This window comes from Oncorhynchus gorbuscha, linkage group LG09, assembly GCF_021184085.1.
Source record: "Oncorhynchus gorbuscha isolate QuinsamMale2020 ecotype Even-year linkage group LG09, OgorEven_v1.0, whole genome shotgun sequence".
Classification (NCBI taxonomy): Eukaryota; Metazoa; Chordata; class Actinopteri; order Salmoniformes; family Salmonidae; genus Oncorhynchus; species Oncorhynchus gorbuscha.
In genome coordinates, this window is record NC_060181.1 from 85141148 (window position 1) to 85163305 (window position 22158).

At 44.2% G+C, this 22158-nt stretch overlaps 2 protein-coding genes across 2 annotated transcripts in view; one reads left to right on the plus strand and one right to left on the minus strand.

The window, feature by feature from the left end:
- The window catches only part of slc9a2 (solute carrier family 9 member 2), a 34435-nt gene extending 31477 nt beyond the window's left edge, over positions 1–2958 (plus strand). The window contains exons 12-13 of the mRNA XM_046363734.1: positions 1258–1345; positions 1463–2958. Of these exons, the coding sequence (XP_046219690.1) occupies positions 1258–1345; positions 1463–1899 (525 nt within the window). The 3' untranslated portion in view covers positions 1900–2958. The remainder of the gene's footprint in view (positions 1–1257; positions 1346–1462) is intronic.
- Positions 2959–3574: 616 nt separating this feature from the next.
- On the minus strand, positions 3575–14781 carry LOC124044196 (major facilitator superfamily domain-containing protein 9-like). The gene is made up of 6 exons (XM_046363735.1): positions 14332–14781; positions 9240–9327; positions 8726–8769; positions 8142–8271; positions 7651–7860; positions 3575–6352 (listed from the first exon to the last, which is right to left on the minus strand). Exons 1-6 carry the CDS (start codon positions 14416–14418, stop codon positions 5472–5474), a joined length of 1440 nt encoding a protein of 479 aa, XP_046219691.1. The 5' UTR covers positions 14419–14781; the 3' UTR covers positions 3575–5471.
- Positions 14782–22158: the final 7377 nt, after the last annotated feature.

Below are 22158 nucleotides of genomic sequence, written 5' to 3' on the forward strand. Positions count from 1 at the left end.
ATAGATATTAACCTAAATATTTTAGTAGTTTTAGAACAGATATTAACCTAAATATTTTCGTAGTAATGTTAGAATAGATATTAACCTAAATATTTTTAGTAATGTTAATAGATATTAATCTAAATATTTTAGTAGTAATGTTAGAATAGATATTAACCTAAATATTTTAGTATTAATGTTAGAATAGATATTAATCTAAATATTTTAGTGGTAATGTTAGAATAGATATTAACCTAAATATTTTAGTAGTAATGTTAGAATAGATATTAACCTAAATATTTTAGTATTAATGTTAGAATAGATATTAACCTAAATATTTTAGTATTAATGTTAGAATAGATATTAACCTAAATATTTTAGTAGTAATGTTAGAATAGATATTAACCTAAATATTTTAGTAGTAATGTTAGAACAGATATTAACCTAAATATTTTAGTAGTAATGTTAGAATAGATATTAACCTAAATATTTTAGTAGTAATGTTAGAATAGATATTAACCTAAATATTTTAGTAGTAATGTTAGAATAGATATTAATCTAAATATTTTAGTAGTAATGTTAGAATAGATATTAACCTAAATATTTTAGTATTAATGTTAGAATAGATATTAATCTAAATATTTTAGTGGTAATGTTAGAATAGATATTAACCTAAATATTTTAGTAGTAATGTTAGAATAGATATTAACCTAAATATTTTAGTAGTAATGTTAGAATAGATGTTAACCTAAATATTTTAGTAGTAATGTTAGAACAGATATTAACCTAAATAAGTTAGTAGTAATGTTAGAATAGATATTAACCTAAATAAGTTAGTAGTAATGTTAGAATAGATATTAACCTAAATATTTGAGTAGTAATGTTAGAATAGATATTAACCTAAATATTTTAGTATTAATGTTAGAATAGATATTAATCTAAATATTTTAGTGGTAATGTTAGAATAGATATTAACCTAAATATTTTAGTGGTAATGTTAGAATAGATATTAATCTAAATATTTAAGTGGTAATGTTAGAATAGATATTAATCTAAATATTTTAGTGGTAATGTTAGAATAGATATTAATCTAAATATTTTAGTGGTAATGTTAGAATAGATATTAATCTAAATATTTTAGTAGTAATGTTTTCATGCATTTCATGATTCAATAAAAAAATATATGTTACAGGAAAACCCTTTGTTGTGATCAAAGTGTACAACCTCTTATCTCTCTCTTTATTCCCCTCTCACCTCCTCCCTTTTTCTTTCTCTCAGAATGAGGCCAAATCCCAGAAGTACTTTTCTCTGCCTCCAGGGAAGAGTCTGGACTCAAAGTTCCCTCCTCAGAGACTGAGGCATACAGGTGATGCTCAAAATGAAGTGTGTGTGTGTGTCACTCTATAATCTCTACAATATTTAGGCTCTTTGCACATCAATGCTTGGATCCTAAACTAAATTGATGTCTCAATCTTTCACTCAGGTAATGATGATGATGAGACCATGTCAGAGATGGATTACCCATCAGCGCGCTCCAGGTTTAACCAGCCCAGTCGCTCCTCATCCCGAGCAATGCTGCCCCTACGCAGGCTGAACACACTGACAGAGGTGCCCTCTAGCTCTGTTGTGGACCTGGTGGATGAGAGGAGTGGAGGAAGAGGTGCCTGGGGGCGTGGCATGTCCCGACTAAACTCCTCCTCCAGTGATTCCCGGATACCCGCCCCTCGCTGTCACCACGACCCCTCCAACGGCCCTGATAATGGCTCCTCAGGTGACCATGGCAGCGGTGACAACGGGCCAGAGGGGGAGCAGCAGCCCTTGTCCCCGACCCCAGCCTGGGCTGCAGAGCCTGGTGACCGTGACGACAGCGGAACACAGAAACCCCTGCTCAGGCCACAGTGGAAGAATCGGAAACCCTAGAACCCCTGAGGACTAATCAGCTTTCAGGAAAGTAGCAGGAGGACTGCTATAGGCTGTCTTGGGTTCTAATCTACAATGACTCCAGAATCTCAGAACTTTGAAGTGTCAAACCACAAGATGAAAATGCCCTACAAGCCAGGGGGGAATGGATAATTGGATTTTCTACAGTGATTCTCAATTGGGAGTTTTTTAATGGGTCAGTGTCAAAAGTAAAATAAAAAAATACCCTAGTCTGAACTTAAACAACTAAAACCAGGTAGAACGTGTGCAGAAATGATAATGAACCTATATTTTTTAATAATTTAACCACTGAACTATTTTTCTTTAAAACAGTGTTCCATATTGAGTTATTAGCAGATTTGGTTGCTTTTGAGATCTTAAAACCAGTGAGCATAACATTCTTCATTAAGAATATGTGCAAAATTGAATTATTGACAATGACAAAAGTGGGACTGTTGTTCCCTTGTCATATAATTTGTACATTTACTATCAATATAGTATTAAAAATAGTTTTCCAGATTGCATTTTGCCCCCCAAATATTTGTCATGCCAATATTGCATCATGACTGAGACAACCTGGTTGAATTTGGGTCCCTAGGAACCACTGGTCTACAACCAACCACTCTCTGAAGAACAAAGACTCTTGCAACACAACCCTCTAAATAAGATATCAAGTAAAACAATTCTAAAATACTTATCTTCACTATTAGACCCACAGAGATCCTATTAAATTAATAGAGATTCTATGTGTCGTTCTACATTATGTTTATGTGAACACACGCTTGTACCATACCAGGAAGACATTTGATTTACTTTCACCCCTGTATTTACCTGCAAGATTTCAATTACATTATTTAATAGATTTTAATACATTGGTATATCTCTATGCAAGTGAAGACACTTTCAGGAAAGACACTTCTTATCTTCTATCTTTTCTGTTTTTTTTGTTTCTCCTTGTGTCTGATATTCAGACCAGTAATATCTTAACAGGGTTTTCATGAACACCGCTCTGACTATCTGTGTTGCTTGAGTTAAGTAATAAAATCTTGATGTATAATACTGAAATGATACCTTATTTCTTATCAAAATGGTCGTTCTAGTTGCTGTATTCCAGAGATGGATCAGTGTTTAAAGTCTGATGCTACACTCATGAAAGACTCTGAAAATACTACTGGTAAACCGGGAGCAACAGGTTGTGTGCATTCACGAGCTTTGAACTCTTTGAGAAAGCAGATTGGCTAATGGCAAACAAGCTGCTACAACTATAACTGAAAAGTACAGCTATCATGCTTTTAATCAAGTTATAGTATTAATATATATATATATATATATATTTTTTTGTTGTTGTGTTGTATTAGCTGCTGAAAACGCTATCGAGGTCATTTCCTTAGTAGGTGACGTCAGAGTTCAACATGTGGGAGAAGTCGGAGCTCAGTGATGTTAGAAGAGTTTGACACTAGTAACTACTAGTTGGAGAGGCGTTCAAGTGGATTCTCTCCAGTCATATGCTCATATTTATGAATTTATGAGATGTCACGAACTCAGCATTAGCAACAGAGCTAAAAACACCTTGTAGGAGAAAGAAATCTCAAACTATCAGTCATCCATCATCAAATTGAAAAAAAAATTCAACTGAAGTTATGGAACTGACATTTACATTCAAAACATTCACTTGTTCAGGAATATACTTATTTTATTGTCAAATGGTATGATCTTTACTTCCTTCATATGAATCATTCAGCACAATAAGTGCCTTCATAACATTCAGTAGCATTTGGGTCAGTGTAAGGGCAACTCCATTCAACATAAGACCATTCATATATAAATAATCATGAACAGTACATTTATGAATTAGACTAAACTCAACATGGACAATGTAGAATAAGGGAAAAGAAATGATTGAAAAGAAATGATATATTTGTCTAAAAGTAAACATTTCCATTGAAAAGGCCCTGATACCGTAGTGGTTAAAGGAAGTACGATGATGTTACCCACAGACACTGACCTAGGATCCTTGGAAAATGTGTTTTACTTCCCCACACGTGGTTAGGGTTTAGGAAGGGTAAATGAATCCTAGATATGCGCCTGTGGACAACCAGTACTCAAGCTCAGTTAAGGTTCTTGATCCGTTTCCCCAGTGTGTACTAGATCACTCACACAAAAGGATTCAAAAAGCACTGGATTGGTGTGGATGTATTCACACCAATCCAAATATGTTCAACCCTTAAAGGGAGGGTGACGGAGTGCACACTTCTGTGAGAAGGGAGAGAAAATAGAATGTGGCGCCAGAGAGGAAAGAGGAGCCCCTTCACCTGCTGTCCGCCCTCATAAGATAGGTCAGAAACAGAGCATTTGGGGGGGAAATTAGCATTCTCAGTACCAATACTTTCCTGGACTATCTGTAGTGGTTATTAAGGAAGAGCAGGATTACATCAGAGTAACATTAGACTTATATGTTGTTGTTTTTAATTGAATTATTTCCTCTCACTAGAGACATAAACATTTTAATATTTCTAGGTTATAAGAACCTAATGAGCCACTGACATGCTGTTGACCTACGCTAAGCTAACTTAGCATGGACAACTTCCCATGCCTTTTACAGAGGGTTGCTGGCTTTGTTCACGGTCGCCTTGGCAACACTGAACTTTTTGCATTCTCCCCTGTTTGGGGGACTGAAGTGGGGAATAGCCATGCTGATGATGACCCGGTCTGTTTGGGGGACTGAAGTGGGGAATAGCCATGCTGATGATGACCCGGTCTGTTTGGGAGACTGAAGTGGGGAATAGCCATGCTGATGATGACCCGGTCTGTTTGGGGGACTGAAGTGGGGGGAATAGCGATGCTGATGATGACCCAGTCTGTTTGGGGGACTGAAGTGGGGAATAGCCATGCTGATGATGACCCGGTCTGTTTGGGGGACTGAAAGGGGGAATAGCCATGCTGATGATGACCCGGTCTGTTTGGGGGACTGAAGTGGGGGAAGAGCGATGCTGATGATGACCCAGTCTGTTTGGGGGACTGAAGTGGGGAATAGCCATGCTGATGATGACCCGGTCTGTTTGGGGGACTGAAGTGGGGAATAGCCATGCTGATGATGACCCGGTCTGTTTGGGGGACTGAAAGGGGGGGAATAGCCATGCTGATGATGACCCGGTCTGTTTGGGGGACTGAAGTGAGGGGAATAGCCATGCTGATGATGACCCGGTCTGTTTGGGGGACTGAAGTGGGGGGAATAGCCATGCTGATGATGACCCGGTCTGTTTGGGGGACTGAAGTGGGGGGAAGAGCGATGCTGATGATGACATGGGTCCTATCGGTGCTGTGATGTCATCACATCGAGACCCAACCAACAGAGCAGGAGTTGTGGCTAAAAAAACGAACAATGAAACACCCCCAGCTGACACGTCAACAAAACCCAACCCCAACATTTCTGCATCAGTTCTGTCTCCAGTGCTTTAGTTTTGACCCTCTCTCATTCATTCACTCTCTCATTCATTCACTCTCTCATTCATTCACTCTCTCATTCATTTACTCTCTCATTCATTCACTCTCTCACTGTGAGTGACTCAGAGTTATGCCTCTTTCCTCTTGCCCCTCTCATCCCATTTTGGCACCCTGACCAACAGCAGGACGACGCCCGCTAACGCCAGTCCTACCCCCAGAATCGGGGGCCCACAGGGACTAAACTCCTGGGCCAGCCCCGAGAGTAGGGGTGCGAGCACGCGCCCCACCGCGGTCACTGACTGCCCCGCCCCGATGAGTGTGCCGCTGGCGTGAGCGCCCCCTTTCTGCAGTACCAGGTCAGTGATGCAGGTGCGTCCGATGGTTGTAGAGATGGCGATGAAAGTGGAACTTAACAACACGTGCCAGACACTGGGCGCTGCGGCGTAGAGCAGGATCAGGCAACACGTGAGGACCGAAGAGTGTAGCAACAGCGCCGACATGTTTTTACCGTACAGTTTATTGATGGGTCCCACCAAGAACCCGGCTAGGGCCCCCAGGGTAGAGCTGTAGCTGATTACATAACCTGTGGCTTTGGGCTTCAGCATGAAGCGCTCCTCCATGGCCAGGGAGAAGTTACTGTAGTACAGCATTATGGCCATGGCCATGAGCAGACGCACCAGGAACAGGTCCCACATGTCTGAGGAGGCCACACTGCTAATCTTGGAGCCCACCGAAGAGAGCTGACGCCAGGCAGAAGGGAGCAGGGACACCTCCCCCCAGTCCAGATCCCAGTTCCAGCTCCTCTGGTTCTTCTCTGGAGCCACGGATCCCGTGACCGCTGCCGCCGACGCTGTCGTTTGGTTGTCGCTGTTGCCTTGGGAGAAGTTTTGCTGTGTTGAGGCGAAGGGGTTGTCGTTGTCGTGGCAGCTGGAATTGCTAGCGCTGCTGTTGGAGTTAGCATCGGTGCGTGGGGTTAGTGTATCGCTCCAGGGAAGCAGCCAAACTAGACCTGGATGGAACACAACAAACACAAGGTTAGACAGCACACATCCCATCCTTCCACATCCACAAAGTGGCTAAGAGTTAAGGTGTGATGTAGAATTGGTTGGAATTGGGAATACCAACATAAGTGCCTTGCACACCCTTTGCCTACTCTCCTGCTCCTCCCCTCTCTCTCCTTGCCTCTCCCTCCCTCCCCCATCTCCTGTCCTCATCCTCACCCCCAGCTACCTGTGTTGAGGAGGAAGGTGGCGGCGCAGGAGAAACCCCACCTACCTGCGTTGAGGTGGAAGATGGCGGCGCAGGAGAAACCCCACTTACCTGTGTTGAGGAGGAAGGTGGCGGCGCAGGAGAAACCCCACCTACCTGCGTTGAGGTGGAAGATGGCGGCGCAGGAGAAACCCCACCTACCTGTGTTGAGGAGGAAGATGGCGGCGCAGGAGAAACCCCACCTACCTGCGTTGAGGAGGAAGATGGCGGCGCAGGAGAAACCCCACCTACCTGCGTTGAGGAGGAAGATGGCGGCGCAGGAGAAACCCCACCTACCTGTGTTGAGGAGGAAGATGGCGGCGCAGGAGAAACCCCACCTACCTGCGTTGAGGTGGAAGATGGCGGCGCAGGAGAAACCCCACCTACCTGCGTTGAGGAGGAAGATAGAGGCACAGGAGAAACCCCACCTACCTGCGTTGAGGAGGAAGATGGCGGAGCAGGAGAAACCCCACCTACCTGTGTTGAGGAGGAAGGTGGCGGCGCAGGAGAAACCCCACCTACCTGTGTTGAGGAGGAAGATGGAGGCACAGGAGAAACCCCACCTACCTGTGTTGAGGAGGAAGATGGAGGCACAGGAGAAACCCCACCTACCTGCGTTGAGGAGGAAGATGGAGGCACAGGAGAAACCCCACCGCCCTGCGTTGAGGAGGAAGATGGAGGCGCAGGAGAAACCCCACCTACCTGCGTTGAGGAGGAAGATGGCGGTGCAGGAGAAACCCCACCTACCTGCGTTGAGGAGGAAGATGGCGGCGCAGGAGACACCCACCTACCTGCGTTGAGGAGGAAGATGGCGGCGCAGGAGAAACCCCACCTACCTGCGTTGAGGAGTAAGATGGCGGCGCCGGAGAAACCCCACCTACCTGCGTTGAGGAGGAAGATGGCGGTGCAGGAGAAACCCCACCTACCTGCGTTGAGGAGGAAGATGGCGGCGCAGGAGACACCCACCTACCTGCGTTGAGGAGGAAGATGGCGGTGCAGGAGAAACCCCACCTACCTGCGTTGAGGAGGAAGATGGCGGCGCAGGAGACACCCACCTACCTGCGTTGAGGAGGAAGATGGCGGCACAGGTGAAGGATGCGGTGTAGAAGCCTCCGTCATGTTCAGTGAGGTAGCCCCCCACCATGGGTCCCACCATGAAGCCCATGCTGGAGGCCACATTGAAGTGTCCCATCACGAGGGGGCGCTCCTCCTCAGACACCAGATCAGACAGCAGGGCCCGGCAGATGGACAGGGAGTGCTTGAACAGCCCTGGAGGACAGAGCGAGAGGGAGCGGACACATGACAGAGAAGTTGTTTTTTATGTTTGTGTTAACAGAATGTTTTAACCTCAATTATGATCAATTATGTTTTTACTGACAGTCACAGTGCATATAAAACATCTAAGTATTTTTTTGTTTTTACATACCTGAAAGATTCAGACTCAGATATATGGTAGAGGTCTTTCGAGGCTAAAGCCTCTGAAGAAAGAAGTCTCCTCCCTGACTCACCTAATTGTTTCTACCTCCCCCTCTCCCCCCAGTTTGACTCACCCACAGGGATCCTAGCCAGGAGAAACAGGGCGATGCTGGTGGACATACCCAGCAGGCCGTAGCCCAGAGCACTCAGCAGCAGACACATTAGCATAGAGTATCGCCTCCCGACCACGTCACTCCAGCTGCCCTGCCGATCACAACCACCATCATCACACATAGTACAATGAAATCAGAGTCAAGTGCCTCTCACAAGTCTACTCTGAGAACCTCTGTCTCTCTTCAGAGGAGACCTCTCTCAGCATACAATATCAACCTTGTTAAGAGACGTAGATTCCGAGGAATTTGTGGATGTTCATGGAGTGTTAGTGGTTAGTGCATCAAACTCCAGGTCACTGCTGACGTCCTATCAGAACCTCAGATGTTGACATCGTTGTGGAGACCAAAGGACACAAACACCATGTCAGGTGAGGTCTTAGGGTAGTGTGTGTGTGTGTGTGTGTGTGTGTGTGTGTGTGTGTGCGTGCGTGCGTGCGTGTGTGTGTGTGTGTGTGTGTAACTGTTCTATGCTGTCATACCAGCAACACACTGGCGTTCAACAAGACATACAGTACCACAATAATACTGTCTGTCTCAGTACTTACAACTATAGTGCTAGAGAAGAGTTGTAGGATCCCATATGTGGAGCCTGAAACATAAACCAATGCATTAGGTACAGATTATGACCCATTCTGAATGTTGAACTGTTGTTTATAGACCAATGCTAACAGTGGTGAGCCGCTAGCCGCTAGAGATATTTATGATTACAGCTTGCCTACGATGTAAGCCGCAGTAGCACTTTGCATATGCTATCATACCCTTTGAACTCAATCAGTGCTCACAGTGATATGAAATGAGTAAGTATATCAGCTGGTGATTTCACACGCAGAGAGAAAGCTTATTTAGCAGAAAAAGACAATTCCTTCATCTGTTGTCCTCACAGGTCCCTATTCATTTGTTTCATATTTCATGCAATAAGTGTATTTTTTAGAATTTCCCAGGTTGCCAGCTACAGCTAAATTATACCACCACTTCTGATGTATGAAAACATATTACAAACTATGACACTGATGTGAACTCTCCTGTTTTTCTGGTATTATATCTTCATCATCTTCATACCTACTAAGCCTGCCACGGTGGGGCTGGCCCCAAGGGCCTTGACATGGTGACTCAGCAGGGGAATGATCAAGCTCACCCCAAACAGGTCCTGGTGAGGACACAGAGAGACAGAAGACAGACAGGAGAGAGAGAGAGGGGGGAGAGAGAGAGAGGGAGAGAGAGAGGGAGAGAGAGAGAGGGAGAGAGAGAGAGAGAGAGAGAGAGAGAGAGAGAGAGAGAGAGAGAGAGAGAGAGAGAGAGAGAGAGAGAGAGAGAGAGAGAGAGAGAGAGAGAGAGAGAGGGAGAGAGACAGAGAGAGAGCAGGTGTTCTTTTAGTTCAAACACTGTTGAGCTACAGCAACGACACTGTCATAGACAACACATAAACACATTAGACTTGTTTGTGTGTTGGTTGGCGGTCATTAGACTTGTCACTGACTGCTATGGGTTTGTTCTCATTTCCTTTGATAGTAATTGACACCAGAGCTACTGAAGGTACCAGGACTGAGGACAAACGGATTATTATTGTACTGATGACATTGTGAACACTGTGATTCTGTAGCAGGTGGAAAAATCACTGTCTTTTGTCGTGAACATTTGGTACTGTGTGATCAGTCCTTGTACCTTCAGTCTAGTGACCTTCAACCAGTACACAAATGGGTGTCAAAAATCGAGGGTTATTATAGTAAACAAAAACTGAGAAGAAAAATAATAATTCAAAAACAATTTAGTAAACTGAAATAAAATAATTAACAAACCCGTTTGAAAAACTAAAACTATACTGAAACTATTATCTTTGACTTCAAAACAAACTAAATTAAAACCATCATGAATTATATACAGTTTTAGCTTTTGGGGGAAGAAATCGAATGAAGTTTTCAAGCTTTGGGTGACATTGAGATTGACTTTATCATTTAAAGGTGGAGTCAGCGACTACGTCATGGTGTGGTGGTAAAACTAAAGCAACAATGTCAGACACTACTATGGATTTCCAACAGCAAAGGTTCAGATCAACATGGCAATGTTGCCATTGTTTAATAAAAGGTTTTCTTTATAATGTCGAAGTAAACATGTTTCTAACCCTTATATCACACAATCACAAACTGAAATCATAATATTTATTTGTATTGCTTTTAATCTTTTGAATGAATTTATCTTATTAAAACGTTGTTCCTGCTAGCTATCTGTGTAGGTAGCTATCAAGTAAACACAATGATGGGTGTATGGGTGTACACATTGTACAATCAATTAGTGAGACCCTTATGATTGGTTGACAATAAAACCTCCCACAATGGTGAAGAGTTGATGTTGGTGAAGAGTTGATGTTGGTGAAGAGTTGATGTTGGTGAAGAGTTGATGTTGGTGAAGAGTTGATGTTGGTGAAGAGTTGATGTTGGTGAAGAGTTGATGTTGGTGAAGAGCTGATGTTGGTGAAGAGTTGATGTTGGTGAAGAGTTGATGTTGGTGAAGAGTTGATGTTGGTGAAGAGTTGATGTTGGTGAAGAGTTGATGTTGGTGAAGAGTTGATGTTGGTGAAGAGTTGATGTTGGTGAAGAGTTGATGTTGGTGAAGAGTTGATGTTGGTGAAGAGTTGATGTTGGTGAAGAGTTGATGTTGGTGAAGAGTTGATGTTGGTGAAGAGTTGATGTTGGTGAAGAGTTGATGTTGGTGAAGAGTTGATGTTGGTGAAGAGCTGATGTTGGTGAAGAGTTGATGTTGGTGAAGAGTTGATGTTGGTGAAGAGTTGATGTTGGTGAAGAGTTGATGTTGGTGAAGAGTTGATGTTGGTGAAGAGTTGATGTTGGTGAAGAGTTGATGTTGGTGAAGAGCTGATGTTGGTGAAGAGTTGATGTTGGTGAAGAGTTGATGTTGGTGAAGAGTTGATGTTGGTGAAGAGTTGATGTTGGTGAAGAGCTGCTGCTGAGAACTTGCATTTGACTGCAGTGAAAACTTCATGACCTTTGATCACTTCATTTAAAAAAAAAGTGAATGGTCTGTTGGCGGTTTCAAGACGATCGCTTTTGTGAAGTCGGGTCACCGCCTGTCTATGAGGGTAACAATTGTCTGACTTGCGCCTACATGTCTGACTTGCGCCTACATGTCTGACTTGCGCCTACATGTCTGACTTGCGCCTACATGTCTGACTTGCGCCTACATCAAATCAAATCAAATCAAATCAAATTTATTTATATAGCCCTTCGTACATCAGCTGATATCTCAAAGTGCTGTACAGAAACCCAGCCTAAAACCCCAAACAGCAAACAATGCAGGTGTAAAAGCACGGTGGCTAGGAAAAACTCCCTAGAAAGGCCAAAACCTAGGAAGAAACCTAGAGAGGAACCGGGCTATGTGGGGTGGCCAGTCCTCTTCTGGCTGTGCCGGGTAGAGATTATAACAGAAAATGACCAAGATGTTCAAATGTTCATAAATGACCAGCATGGTCAAATAATAATAAGGCAGAACAGTTGAAACTGGAGCAGCAGCACAGTCAGGTGGACTGGGGACAGCAAGGAGCCATCATGTCAGGTAGTCCTGGGGCACGGTCCTAGGGCTCAGGTCCTCCGAGAGAGAGAAAGAAAGAGAGAATTAGAGAGAGCATATGTGGGGTGGCCAGTCCTCTTCTGGCTGTGCCGGGTGGAGATTATAACAGAACGTGGCCAAGATGTTCAAATGTTCATAAATGACCAGCATGGTTGAATAATAGTAAGGCAGAACAGTTGAAACTGGAGCAGGAGCATGGCCAGGTGGACTGGGGACAGCAAGGAGTCCTCATGTCAGGTAGTCCTGGGACATGGTCCTAGGGCCCAGGCCAGTTGAAACTGGAGCAGCAGCATGGCCAGGTGGACTGGGGACAGCAAGGAGTCATCATGTCAGGTAGTCCTGGGGCATGGTTCTAGGGCTCAGGTCCTCCGAGAGAGAGAAAGAAGGAGAGAAGGAGAGAATTAGAGAACGCACACTTAGATTTACACAGGACACCGAATAGGACAGGAGAAGTACTCCAGATAAACAAACTGACCCTAGCCCCCCGACACATAAACTACTGCAGCATAAATACTGGAGGCTGAGACAGGAGGGGTCAGGAGACACTGTGGCCCCATCCGAGGACACCCCCCGGACAGGGCCAAACAGGAAGGATATAACCCCACCCACTTTGCCAAAGCACAGCCCCCACACCACTAGAGGGAAATCTACAACCACCAACTTACCATCCTGAGACAAGGCCGAGTATAGCCCACAAAGATCTCCGACACGGTACAACCCAAAGGGGGGGGGGGGAAACCCAGACAGGCCGACCACAACAGTGAATCAACCCACCCAGGTGACGCACCCCCCCCCCAGGGAGGGGACTTGCGCCTACATGTCTGACTTGCGCCTACATGTCTGACTTGCGTCTACATGTCTGACTTGCGTGAACATTACAAAACTCATGTGATGTACACACATACTGTATGTGTTCAGGTATGGTGGTTGGAGACATGTTTATGTCAACATTATAAACAATGGCATCACTGCAGTCGGTTGCTTCTGCCTTACCTTTTATGCCCAGAATGTACCACACTTTGAAAGGTAGTGACCCGATTTGAGATGTGCACTATGCAAGAATTTGCTCTCACACAGTAAAAGAGTATTTGCACATGTGCACAGGGGCGCTTCACCCTACTACAACGTGGCAGATGTGAAGACCCTGATCTTCTCACAATAACAAGTCCTTCAGAGCAAAACACAGATTTCCAAGGATTGGATTCTGCTGGACAGGTTTTCTTGACAGTGCTGTGATGGGACTCAACCCGTCTCTTATGATCAGCTGGATCAGCATTAGAGTGACTGCCTGCAGAACAATCCATTCATGCATTTTTTGGCAAATGCAGGCACAATGTTTAATACATTTGATGTATGTTGTGGTAGTCTGCATGTCAGGGTCTCAAATTTCATATATGATGGAACCGCCTAAACCGTAATCAATATTTGACATAGCATAAAAGCCCCTAATGTCATGATATAGCCCCTGTAAAGTTAACTAGGTTAAATCAGGTTCAATGTCCAATGTGAGAGCCCTGCTCTCTCTCTCTCTCTCTCTCTCTCTCTGTCCCCCCCTCTCTCTCTGTCCCCCTCTTTCTCTCTCTCTCTCTCTCTCTCTCTCTCTCTCTCTCTCTCTCTCTCTCTCTCTCTCTCTCTCTCTCTCTCTCTCTCTCTCTCCCTCTCACTCTCTCTATCTGTCTCTCTCTCTCTCTCTCTCTCTCTCTCTCTCTCTCTCTCTCTCTCTCTCTCTCCCTCTCTCTCTCTGTCTCTCTCTCTCTCTCTCTCTCTCTCTCTCTCTCTCTCTCTCTCTCTCTCTCTCTCTCTCTCTCTCTCTCTCTCTCTCTCTGTCCCCCCCTCTCTCTGTCCCCTCTCTCTCTCTCTCTCTCTCTCTCTCTCTCTCTCTCTCTCTCTCTCTCTCTCTCTCTCTCTCTCTCTCTCTCACTCTCTCTCTCTGTCCCTCTCTCTCTCTCTCTCTCTCTCCCTCTCACTCTCTCTCTGTCCCCCTCTCTCTCTCACTCTCTCTCTCTCACACTCTCTCTGTCCCCCTCTCTCTCTGTGTCCCCCTCTCTCTCTGTGTCCCCCTCTCTCTGTGTCCCTCTCTCTCTCTCTCTCTCTCTCTCTCTCTCTCTCTCTCTCTCTCTCTCTCTCTCTCTCTCTCTTCCCTTTTAGACTCCATAAGATACACTGTTGCTAAAATTTTAATAGTTTGTCTAATTTCAGTTTATGTGACAAAAAAAATAATATATCGTGTAGATAATCATTTTACCATCTAAACTGCTGTGAATGATCTTTTCCATAACCAAATATATAGTATTGTTAGCTGTTTGAAGCTGCTGTACAAAACTGAAAGTAAATACTAAACTAAACTTAAGAAAAAACTAAATTTAAGAATAAGAGACATAAAAATATCGCACATATAACAGATATAACGCTTCTTAAACTTTCTTTCAATGGAAATTACATATTTATAACTCATACTGTATTTCTATGTGAATTTGGTCGGGTCGCCCAAAAAGTGACGTTTTTAAAGCGTGACTTCAAATCTTTCGTGTTCAAATGTAACCTTCAAAAAAGGTTACAATGTTGCACTTACCAGGAACCCCACCACATAGATACATTGTATAATCCGTGTTAGTCTCCTTGGTGTTTGATTTAATATGCAACATTTTGCGTTATTCATTCTCCCGCAATGACAGCACGCTACGGGTCGATGCGGAAGCGCTTACTGTCATCTACAGTGCCGATCAACCATAGCGAAAAACACCCTGCAGTCTCGGGAATATTCGCTCTCTTCAGGGGTGTTCGTGTTCAAATTAACTTCCAACCACCTCAATTCAAACTTTTGAGGATGTACCGATATTGTCATATTTGGCAGAAAATAGCGTCCATTTAATCAAAGTGGATTCATTGAAGCGTCATGTGGATGATTGACCTGCTGGGTTCTAGTCTCGTCCCATTTGGCGCACCGAGAGAGATCTACCAGGTGGTATCGACCTGATGTCAGACAGTAAGGCAAGCGCTGTATTTAATATCTGTCAGTCGTTCTAATACAGCAACTCTCCCAGCAAGACTCTCAGCTGGACTCTGTGCTAGTATGCATACCTTCTGTGTGTCTTGCTATGACTGCGTAAACGTGTCTGCAGTTATTAAATCATTACTTTAACAGTTAGTGTGAAAGTAACGTGTGTCACGGCTGAGGGAGATGGCAGGTGCGTGAAGTCATGTGTATTATTTACAGCTCGGTGTTCAGTGTTCAGCGGTCGACTTGAAAACAAATAGATCCAGAATATTAAGCATAAACTAGAATAAACTTTCTAGTAAAAACTATTCTCACTGTACTACAGCTATTTATCTTTGTGCTGCTTTTGCTGAAAAATGACATGTTCTGACTGTGCAAGGCTGGCGCAAAGCCACATCGTCACAGGTAGATGCACTGATTATTAACGGCATTAATAGTATGCAATAGGCCTATAAAGGCTTTCGTGTGTGATGGTGTAGTAGATGTTTAAATAAAGATGTTTTATGGTTGCTTCTAGTCCACCTACCGGACGTGGCTGGAACATTAAATGCTTCCCATTCTCACTACGCATTCCACTTTTCTAGCGTGTCCTTAATCGCAGGAAAAACATAAGGGACAGACTGATATTCTGCAAAAGGTACAGGGATTGGACTGTTGAGGACTGGGGTAAAGTCATTTTCTCTGATGATTCCCCTTTCTGATTGTTTGTGGCATCCAGAAAAAAGCTTGTCCGGAGAAGACTTCTCAGCCAAGGGAGTGGGTGGACTCACTCACAATAGTTCCTAAGAACACAACCATGAATAAAGAATTGTTCCAACACATCCTCATCTCCCAACCATCCAGGAACAGTTTGGTGATGAACAATGTCTTTTCCAGCATGATGGAGCACCTTGCCATAAGGCAAAAGTGATAACTAAGTGGCTCGGGGAACAAAACATTAATATGGGTCCATGGTCAGGAAACTCCCCAGACCTTAATCCCATTGAGAACTTGTGGTCAATCCTCAAGAGGCGGGTGGACAAACAAAAACCCACAAATTCTGACAAACTCCAAGCATTGATTATGCAAGAATGGTCTGCCATCAGTCAGTACGTGGCCCAGAAGTTAATTGACAGTGTCACGTCCTGACCTTAGTTCCTTTTTATGTCTCTATTTTAGTTTGGTCAGGGCGTGAGTTGGGGTGGATATTCTGTTTGTTCTGTGTGTTATAGTTCTAAGTGTTTGGCCTGGTATGGTTCCCAATCAGAGGCAGCTGTCAATCGTTGTCTCTGATTGAGAACCATACTTAGGTAGCCTGTTCCCACCTGGTGTTTGTGGGTAGTTGTATTTCTGTATTTGTGTTTTCACCATAAAGAACTGTTTCGATTTTCATTTCTTTCCCTCACTTTGATATTTTGTATTTTTCGTGTTCTGATATAATAAATTGAACATGGACACGTACCACGCTGCATTTTGGTCCGATCCTTCCTACTCCTCATCAGACGAAGAAGAAGTTATTTACAGACAGCATGCCGGGGTGGATTGCAGAGGACAGGGTCAACACGCCAAATATTGACTCTGGGCATCAACTTCATGTAATTGTCAATAAAAGCCTTTGACACTTATGAAATGCTGGTAATTATACATCAGTATCCATAGTAACGTCTAAAGACACTGAAGCAGCAGACTTTGTGAAATTTAATATTTGTGTCATTCTCAACACTTTTGGCCACGACTGTTTTTTTAATCCAGTTACTTTCAAAGAAGGAAAATGGGGGATAAAAATATCTGTTTATTTCCTTATTAGAGGAGATGAAATAAAAGTCGATACCACTGTGCTAATTAGGCTGTCTTCCTATGGGCGATGTGCTAAATATCCCTGTGTGTGTGTGTGTGTGTGTGTGTGTGTGTGTGTGTGTGTGTGTGTGTGTGTGTGTGTGTGTGTGTGTGTGTGTGTGTGTGTGTGTGTGTGTGTGTGTGTGTGTGTGTGTGTGTGTGTGTGTGTGTGTGTGTGTGTGTGTGTGTGTGTGTGTGTCTGTGTATATGGCAGTCTGTGTGTCTATGTGTTATATATCCCTCTTACATGCTAATGAGCAGCAAGCTCTCCCCAGTTCCACTCTCATACTCAACGAGACCAATAGCTACAGACTAGCTTTGAAAATAAAACCCTGTGTGTGTCATGTGTTTTGTTTGTAGAGTAATAATGCCTTCCAATTATATAGTGCTTTTCCAAGTGCTCAAATCACTTTGCATTGTGTGTCGGTAATAACCATCCTCCAATCAGAGTTGTCACTCACTACTCTACCTGTGCTAATGTGTTAAGTGTGACATTACATTGCAGTTGGCTGTGCTGCCAAGGCCAATGAAACAGTATGGATGCCAGTGGAGTCCTTCATGAAAATGTTAGAGGCCCTGGTCGTCCTGTCAGCCAGATCTCAGAGATGTTCGGCCTTACCTCATCTCTGTCTCTGCTGTCAGGAAGTCAAGTGACACCTGTGGATCCCATGGAAGTGACACATGAGGACACATCCTATTTTCACCAACCCCTCCACATCCCACCATGGGGGTGGTGGCTTGGGGTTGTGTGTGTGTGTGTGTGTGTGTGTGTGTGTGTGTGTGTGTGTGTGTGTGTGTGTGTGTGTGTGTGTGTGTGTGTGTGTGTGTGTGTGTGTGTGTGTGTGTGTGTGTGTGTGTGTGTGTTGGTGTAACGGATGTGAAACGGCTAGCTTAGTTAGCGGTGTGTGCTAAATAGCGTTTCAATCGGTTACGTCACTTGCTCTGAGACCTTGAAGTAGTAGTTCCCCTTGCTCTGCAAGGGCCGCGGCTTTTGTGGAGCGATGGGTAACGATGCTTCGTGGGTGACTGTTGTCGACGTGTGCAGAGGGTCCCTGGTTCGCACCCGGGTATGGGCGAGGGGACGTAAAGTTATACTGTAACATTGGCCCCACCTTGGGGTGGTGGCTTGGAGTTCTGAGTGTGTGTCTGTTGGGTTCAAATTTGCGGGACGCAGGAATGCCTTACTCCTGCACCCCCTCCCTCCCAGATTCTCTTGTGCATGAAGGGGGTGGCAGTGGTCTGATACTCCTTCCATTTCAATATTATCGCTTGCACAGTGCTCCTTGGGATGTTTAAAGCTTGGGAAATCTTTTTGTATCCAAATCCGGCTTTAAACTTCTTCACAACAGTATCTCGGACCTGCCTGGTGTGTTCCTTGTTCTTCATGATGCTCTCTGCGCTTTTAACGGACCTCTGAGACTATCACAGTGCAGGTGCATTTATACGGAGACTTGATTACACACAGGTGGATTGTATTTATCATCATTAGTCATTTAGGTCAACATTGGATCATTCAGAGATCCTCACTGAACTTCTGGAGAGAGTTTGCTGCACTGAAAGTAAAGGGGCTAAATAATTTTGCACGCCCAATTTTTCAGTTTTTGATTTGTTAAAAAAGTTTGAAATATCCAATAAATGTTGTTCCACTTCATGATTGTGTCCCACTTGTTGTTGATTCTTCAATGGCCAAGACTAGAGAGCTGTGTAAGGACATCAGGGATAAAATTGTAGACCTGCACAAGGCTGGGATGGGCTACAGGACAATAGGCAAGCAGCTTGGTGAGAAGGCAACAACTGTTGGCGCAATTATTAGAAAATGGAAGAAGTTCAAGATGACGGTCAATCACCCTCGGTCTGGGGCTCCATGCAAGATCTCACCTCGTGGGGCATCAATGATCATGAGGAAGGTGAGGGATCAGCCCAGAACTACACGACAGGACCTGGTCAATGACCTGAAAGAGCTGGGACCACAGTCTCAAAGAAAACCATTTGTAACACACTATGTCGTCATGGATTAAAATCCTGCAGCGCACGCAAGGTCCCCCTGCTCAAGCCAGCGCATGTCCAGGCCCGTCTGAAGTTTGCCAATGATCATTTGGATGATCCAGAGGAGGAATTGGAGAAGGTCATGTGATCTGATGAGACAAAAATATAGCTTTTTGGTCTAAACTCCACTCGCCATGTTTGGAGGAAGAAGAAGGATGAGTACAACCCCAAGAAAACCATCCCAACCGTGAAGCATGGAGGTGAAAACATAATTCTTTGGGGATGCTTTTCTGAAAAGGGGACAGGACGACTGCACCATATTGAGGGGAGGATGGATGGGGCCATGTATCGCCAGATCTTGGCCAACAATCTCCTTCCCTCAGTAAGAGCATTGAAGATGGGCCGTGGCTGGGTCTTCCAGCATGACAACGACCCGAAACACACAGCCAGGGCAACTAAGGAGTGGCTCCGTAAGAAGCATCTCAAGGTCCTGGAGTGGCCTAGCCAGTTTCCAGACCTGAACCCAGTAGAAAATATTTGGAGGGAGCTGAAAGTCCGTATTGCCCAGCGACAGCCCCGAAACCTGAAGGATCTGGAGAACGTCTGTATGGAGGAGTGGGCCAAAATCACTGCTGCAGTGTGTGCAAACCTGGTCAAGAACTACAGGAAACGTATGATCTCTGTAATTGCAAACAAAAGTTTCTGTACCAAATATTAAGTTCTGCTTTTCTGATGTATCAAATACTTATGTCATGCAAAAAAATGCAAATTAATTACTTAAAAATCATACAATGTAATTTTCTGGGTTTTTGTTTTAGATTCCGTCTCTCACAGTTGAAGTGTACCTATGATAAAAAATGACAGACCTCTACATGCTTTGTAAGTAGGAAAACCTGCAAAATCGGCAGTGTTTCAAATACTTGTTCTCCCCACTGTATATGTGGTCATGAAAGACAAAGGAGCTGAGGAACGTGGCCATTGGTGTAATATTGGTGGTAACATTGGATAAAACTATTGTCTTGTTTGCTGAATTGAGGGTTAAGGTTTAGGTGAGACCATGGAGGGCAAGGCAAGTTGTTCCTCTTCTGGTTGAAGTCTTCTTAGAGGAAGTGGCTTTGGGGTGTCAAGTGGTGTCAAGGTCTAACACGGTTGTGTGCTCCAACACACCTGATTTCACCAATCAAAATGTCCACCCCTGTTTGTCCCCAGGAAGAGAATGAAGAAACCTAGCTTTAGATCTTTCTATGGTCAGTGTGGTGTATTGTTGCTTCAACATCTGTCAATACTGTGGTTCGGACTCGGATAGAGTCCATCGTCCATTACATTGGCTATTGGAGATTAAGGCCCTCACCTTAGTGCCAACCCTATTAGTGTTTCTCATGAAAAACCCTCCAAACCTGGGTACATTTCAATTAATCAATTTATTTTGGTGGTAGTTTCTCATGGGTGGATGGTCCAATAACTCTTTCAGTAAGACTTGACCTTTGAACTGTGTAGGGCTTTGATATATATACCTACCTACTGTAGGGGCTGCTAGTGTAATCAGACCCTTTTTAATGCACTTGCTCTTCAACCATCTAGCGATTGAGACATATTGGATTCGCAAGTAATAGAAATACAAACATCAGTATTTACAACCCCCCAATATCACCCACTATAGTAGATACAGGTCATCACGATTAGCAATGACACAGGAATGTCTGCATGATATCTACACTATCAAACCACATGCACTGTATATAATATACCATGCACACTACTACACAGAGACATATCATCATTCATCAGTGTCCTAATGAGAGAGAGAGAGAGATATGGATAGAGAGAGAGATGTGGATAGAGAGAGAGAGAGGGAGAGAGAGAGAGAGAGAGAGATGTGGAGAGAGAGAGGGAGAGAGAGAGATGTGGATAGAGAGAGAGAGAGAGATATGTGGAGAGAGAGAGAGAGAGAGGGAGAGAGATGTGGATAGAGAGAGAGATATGTGGAGAGAGAGAGAGATATGTGGAGAGAGAGATATATGTGGAGAGAGAGAGAGAGAGAGAGGGAGAGAGAGAGAGAGATATGTGGAGAGAGAGAGGGAGATATGTGGAGAGAGAGAGGGAGAGAGAGAGATGTGGATAGAGAGAGAGAGAGATATGTGGAGAGAGAGAGGGAGAGAGAGAGAGATGTGGATAGAGAGAGAGAGAGAGAGAGGGAGAGAGAGAGAGAGAGAGGTCAAAACAAAGAAAGGTATAGTCTATAGTAGGACAGCAGAACAGGAGAGAAAGGGAGAATGGGAGAGAACGGGGAATAGGAGAGAAAGGGGGAATAGGAGAGAAAGGGGAAATAGGAGAGAAAGGGGAATAGGAGAGAAAGGGGGAATATGAGAGAAAGGGGAAATAGGAGAGAAAGGGGAATAGGAGAGAAAGGGGAATAGGAGAGAAAGGGGAATAGAAGAGAAAGGGGGAATATGAAAAAAGGGGAAATAGGAGAGAAAGGGGAATAGGAGGAAAGGGGAATATGAGAGAAAGGGGAATAGGAGAGAAAGGGGAATAGAAGAGAAAGGGGGAATATGAGAGAAAGGGGAATAGGAGAGAACGGGGAATAGAAGAGAAAGGGGAATAGGAGAGAACGGGGACTAGGAGAGAAAGGGGAATAGGAGAGAAAGGGGAATAGGAGAGAAAGGGGAATAGAAGGGAAAGGGGGAATATGCGAGAATGGGGAATAGGAGAGAAAGGGGGAAAATGAGAGAAAGGGGAATATGAGAGAAAGGGGAATGGGAGAGAAAGGGTAAATAAGAGAGAAAGGGGAATAGGAGAGAAAGGGGAATAGGAGAGAAAGGGGAATAGAAGAGAAAGGGGAATAGGAGAGAAGGGGGAATAGAAGAGAAAGGGGGAATATGAGAGAAAGGGGAATAGGAGAGAAAGGGGAATAGAAGAGAAAGGGGGAATAGAAGAGAAAGGGGGAATATGAGAGAAAGGGGAATAGGAGAGAACGGGGAATAGGAGAGAAAGGGGAATAGGAGAGAACGGGGACTAGAAGAGAAAGGGGAATAGGAGAGAAAGGGGAATAGGAAAGAAAGGGGAATAGAAGAGAAAGGGGGAATATGAGAGAAAGGGGAATAGGAGAGAATGGGGAATAGGAGAGAAAGGGGGAAAATGAGAGAAAGGGGAATATGAGAGAAAGGGGAATGGAAGAGAAAGGGGAAATAGGAGAGAAAGGGGGAATGAGAGAATGGGGAAATAGGAGACAAAGGGGAATAGGAGACAAAGGGGAAATAGGAGAGAAAGGGGGAATAGGAGAGAAAGGAGAAATATGAGACAAAGGGGAATAGTAGAGAAAGAGAAATATGAGAGAAAGGGGAATAGGAGAGAAAGGGGGAATGAGAGCAGCTGTTTAGTGAGTAGAGGGGACTCTCCATGCTGACTCAACAAACTTCTCACAACCCCATAGGAAGTTAAGGGTGCTCCCTCAGTGTGACCCTTCACCTTAGAGTCACCAGCTTTAGTAGTAGCACCACATACTCTGACAACATTCACCTGAACCAGCTGGCGTGGGGCTGAGAAGTCATTAGCTGATTCACTAGGTATTTTCTAAGAAAATAACAGGTAGAATGTAAA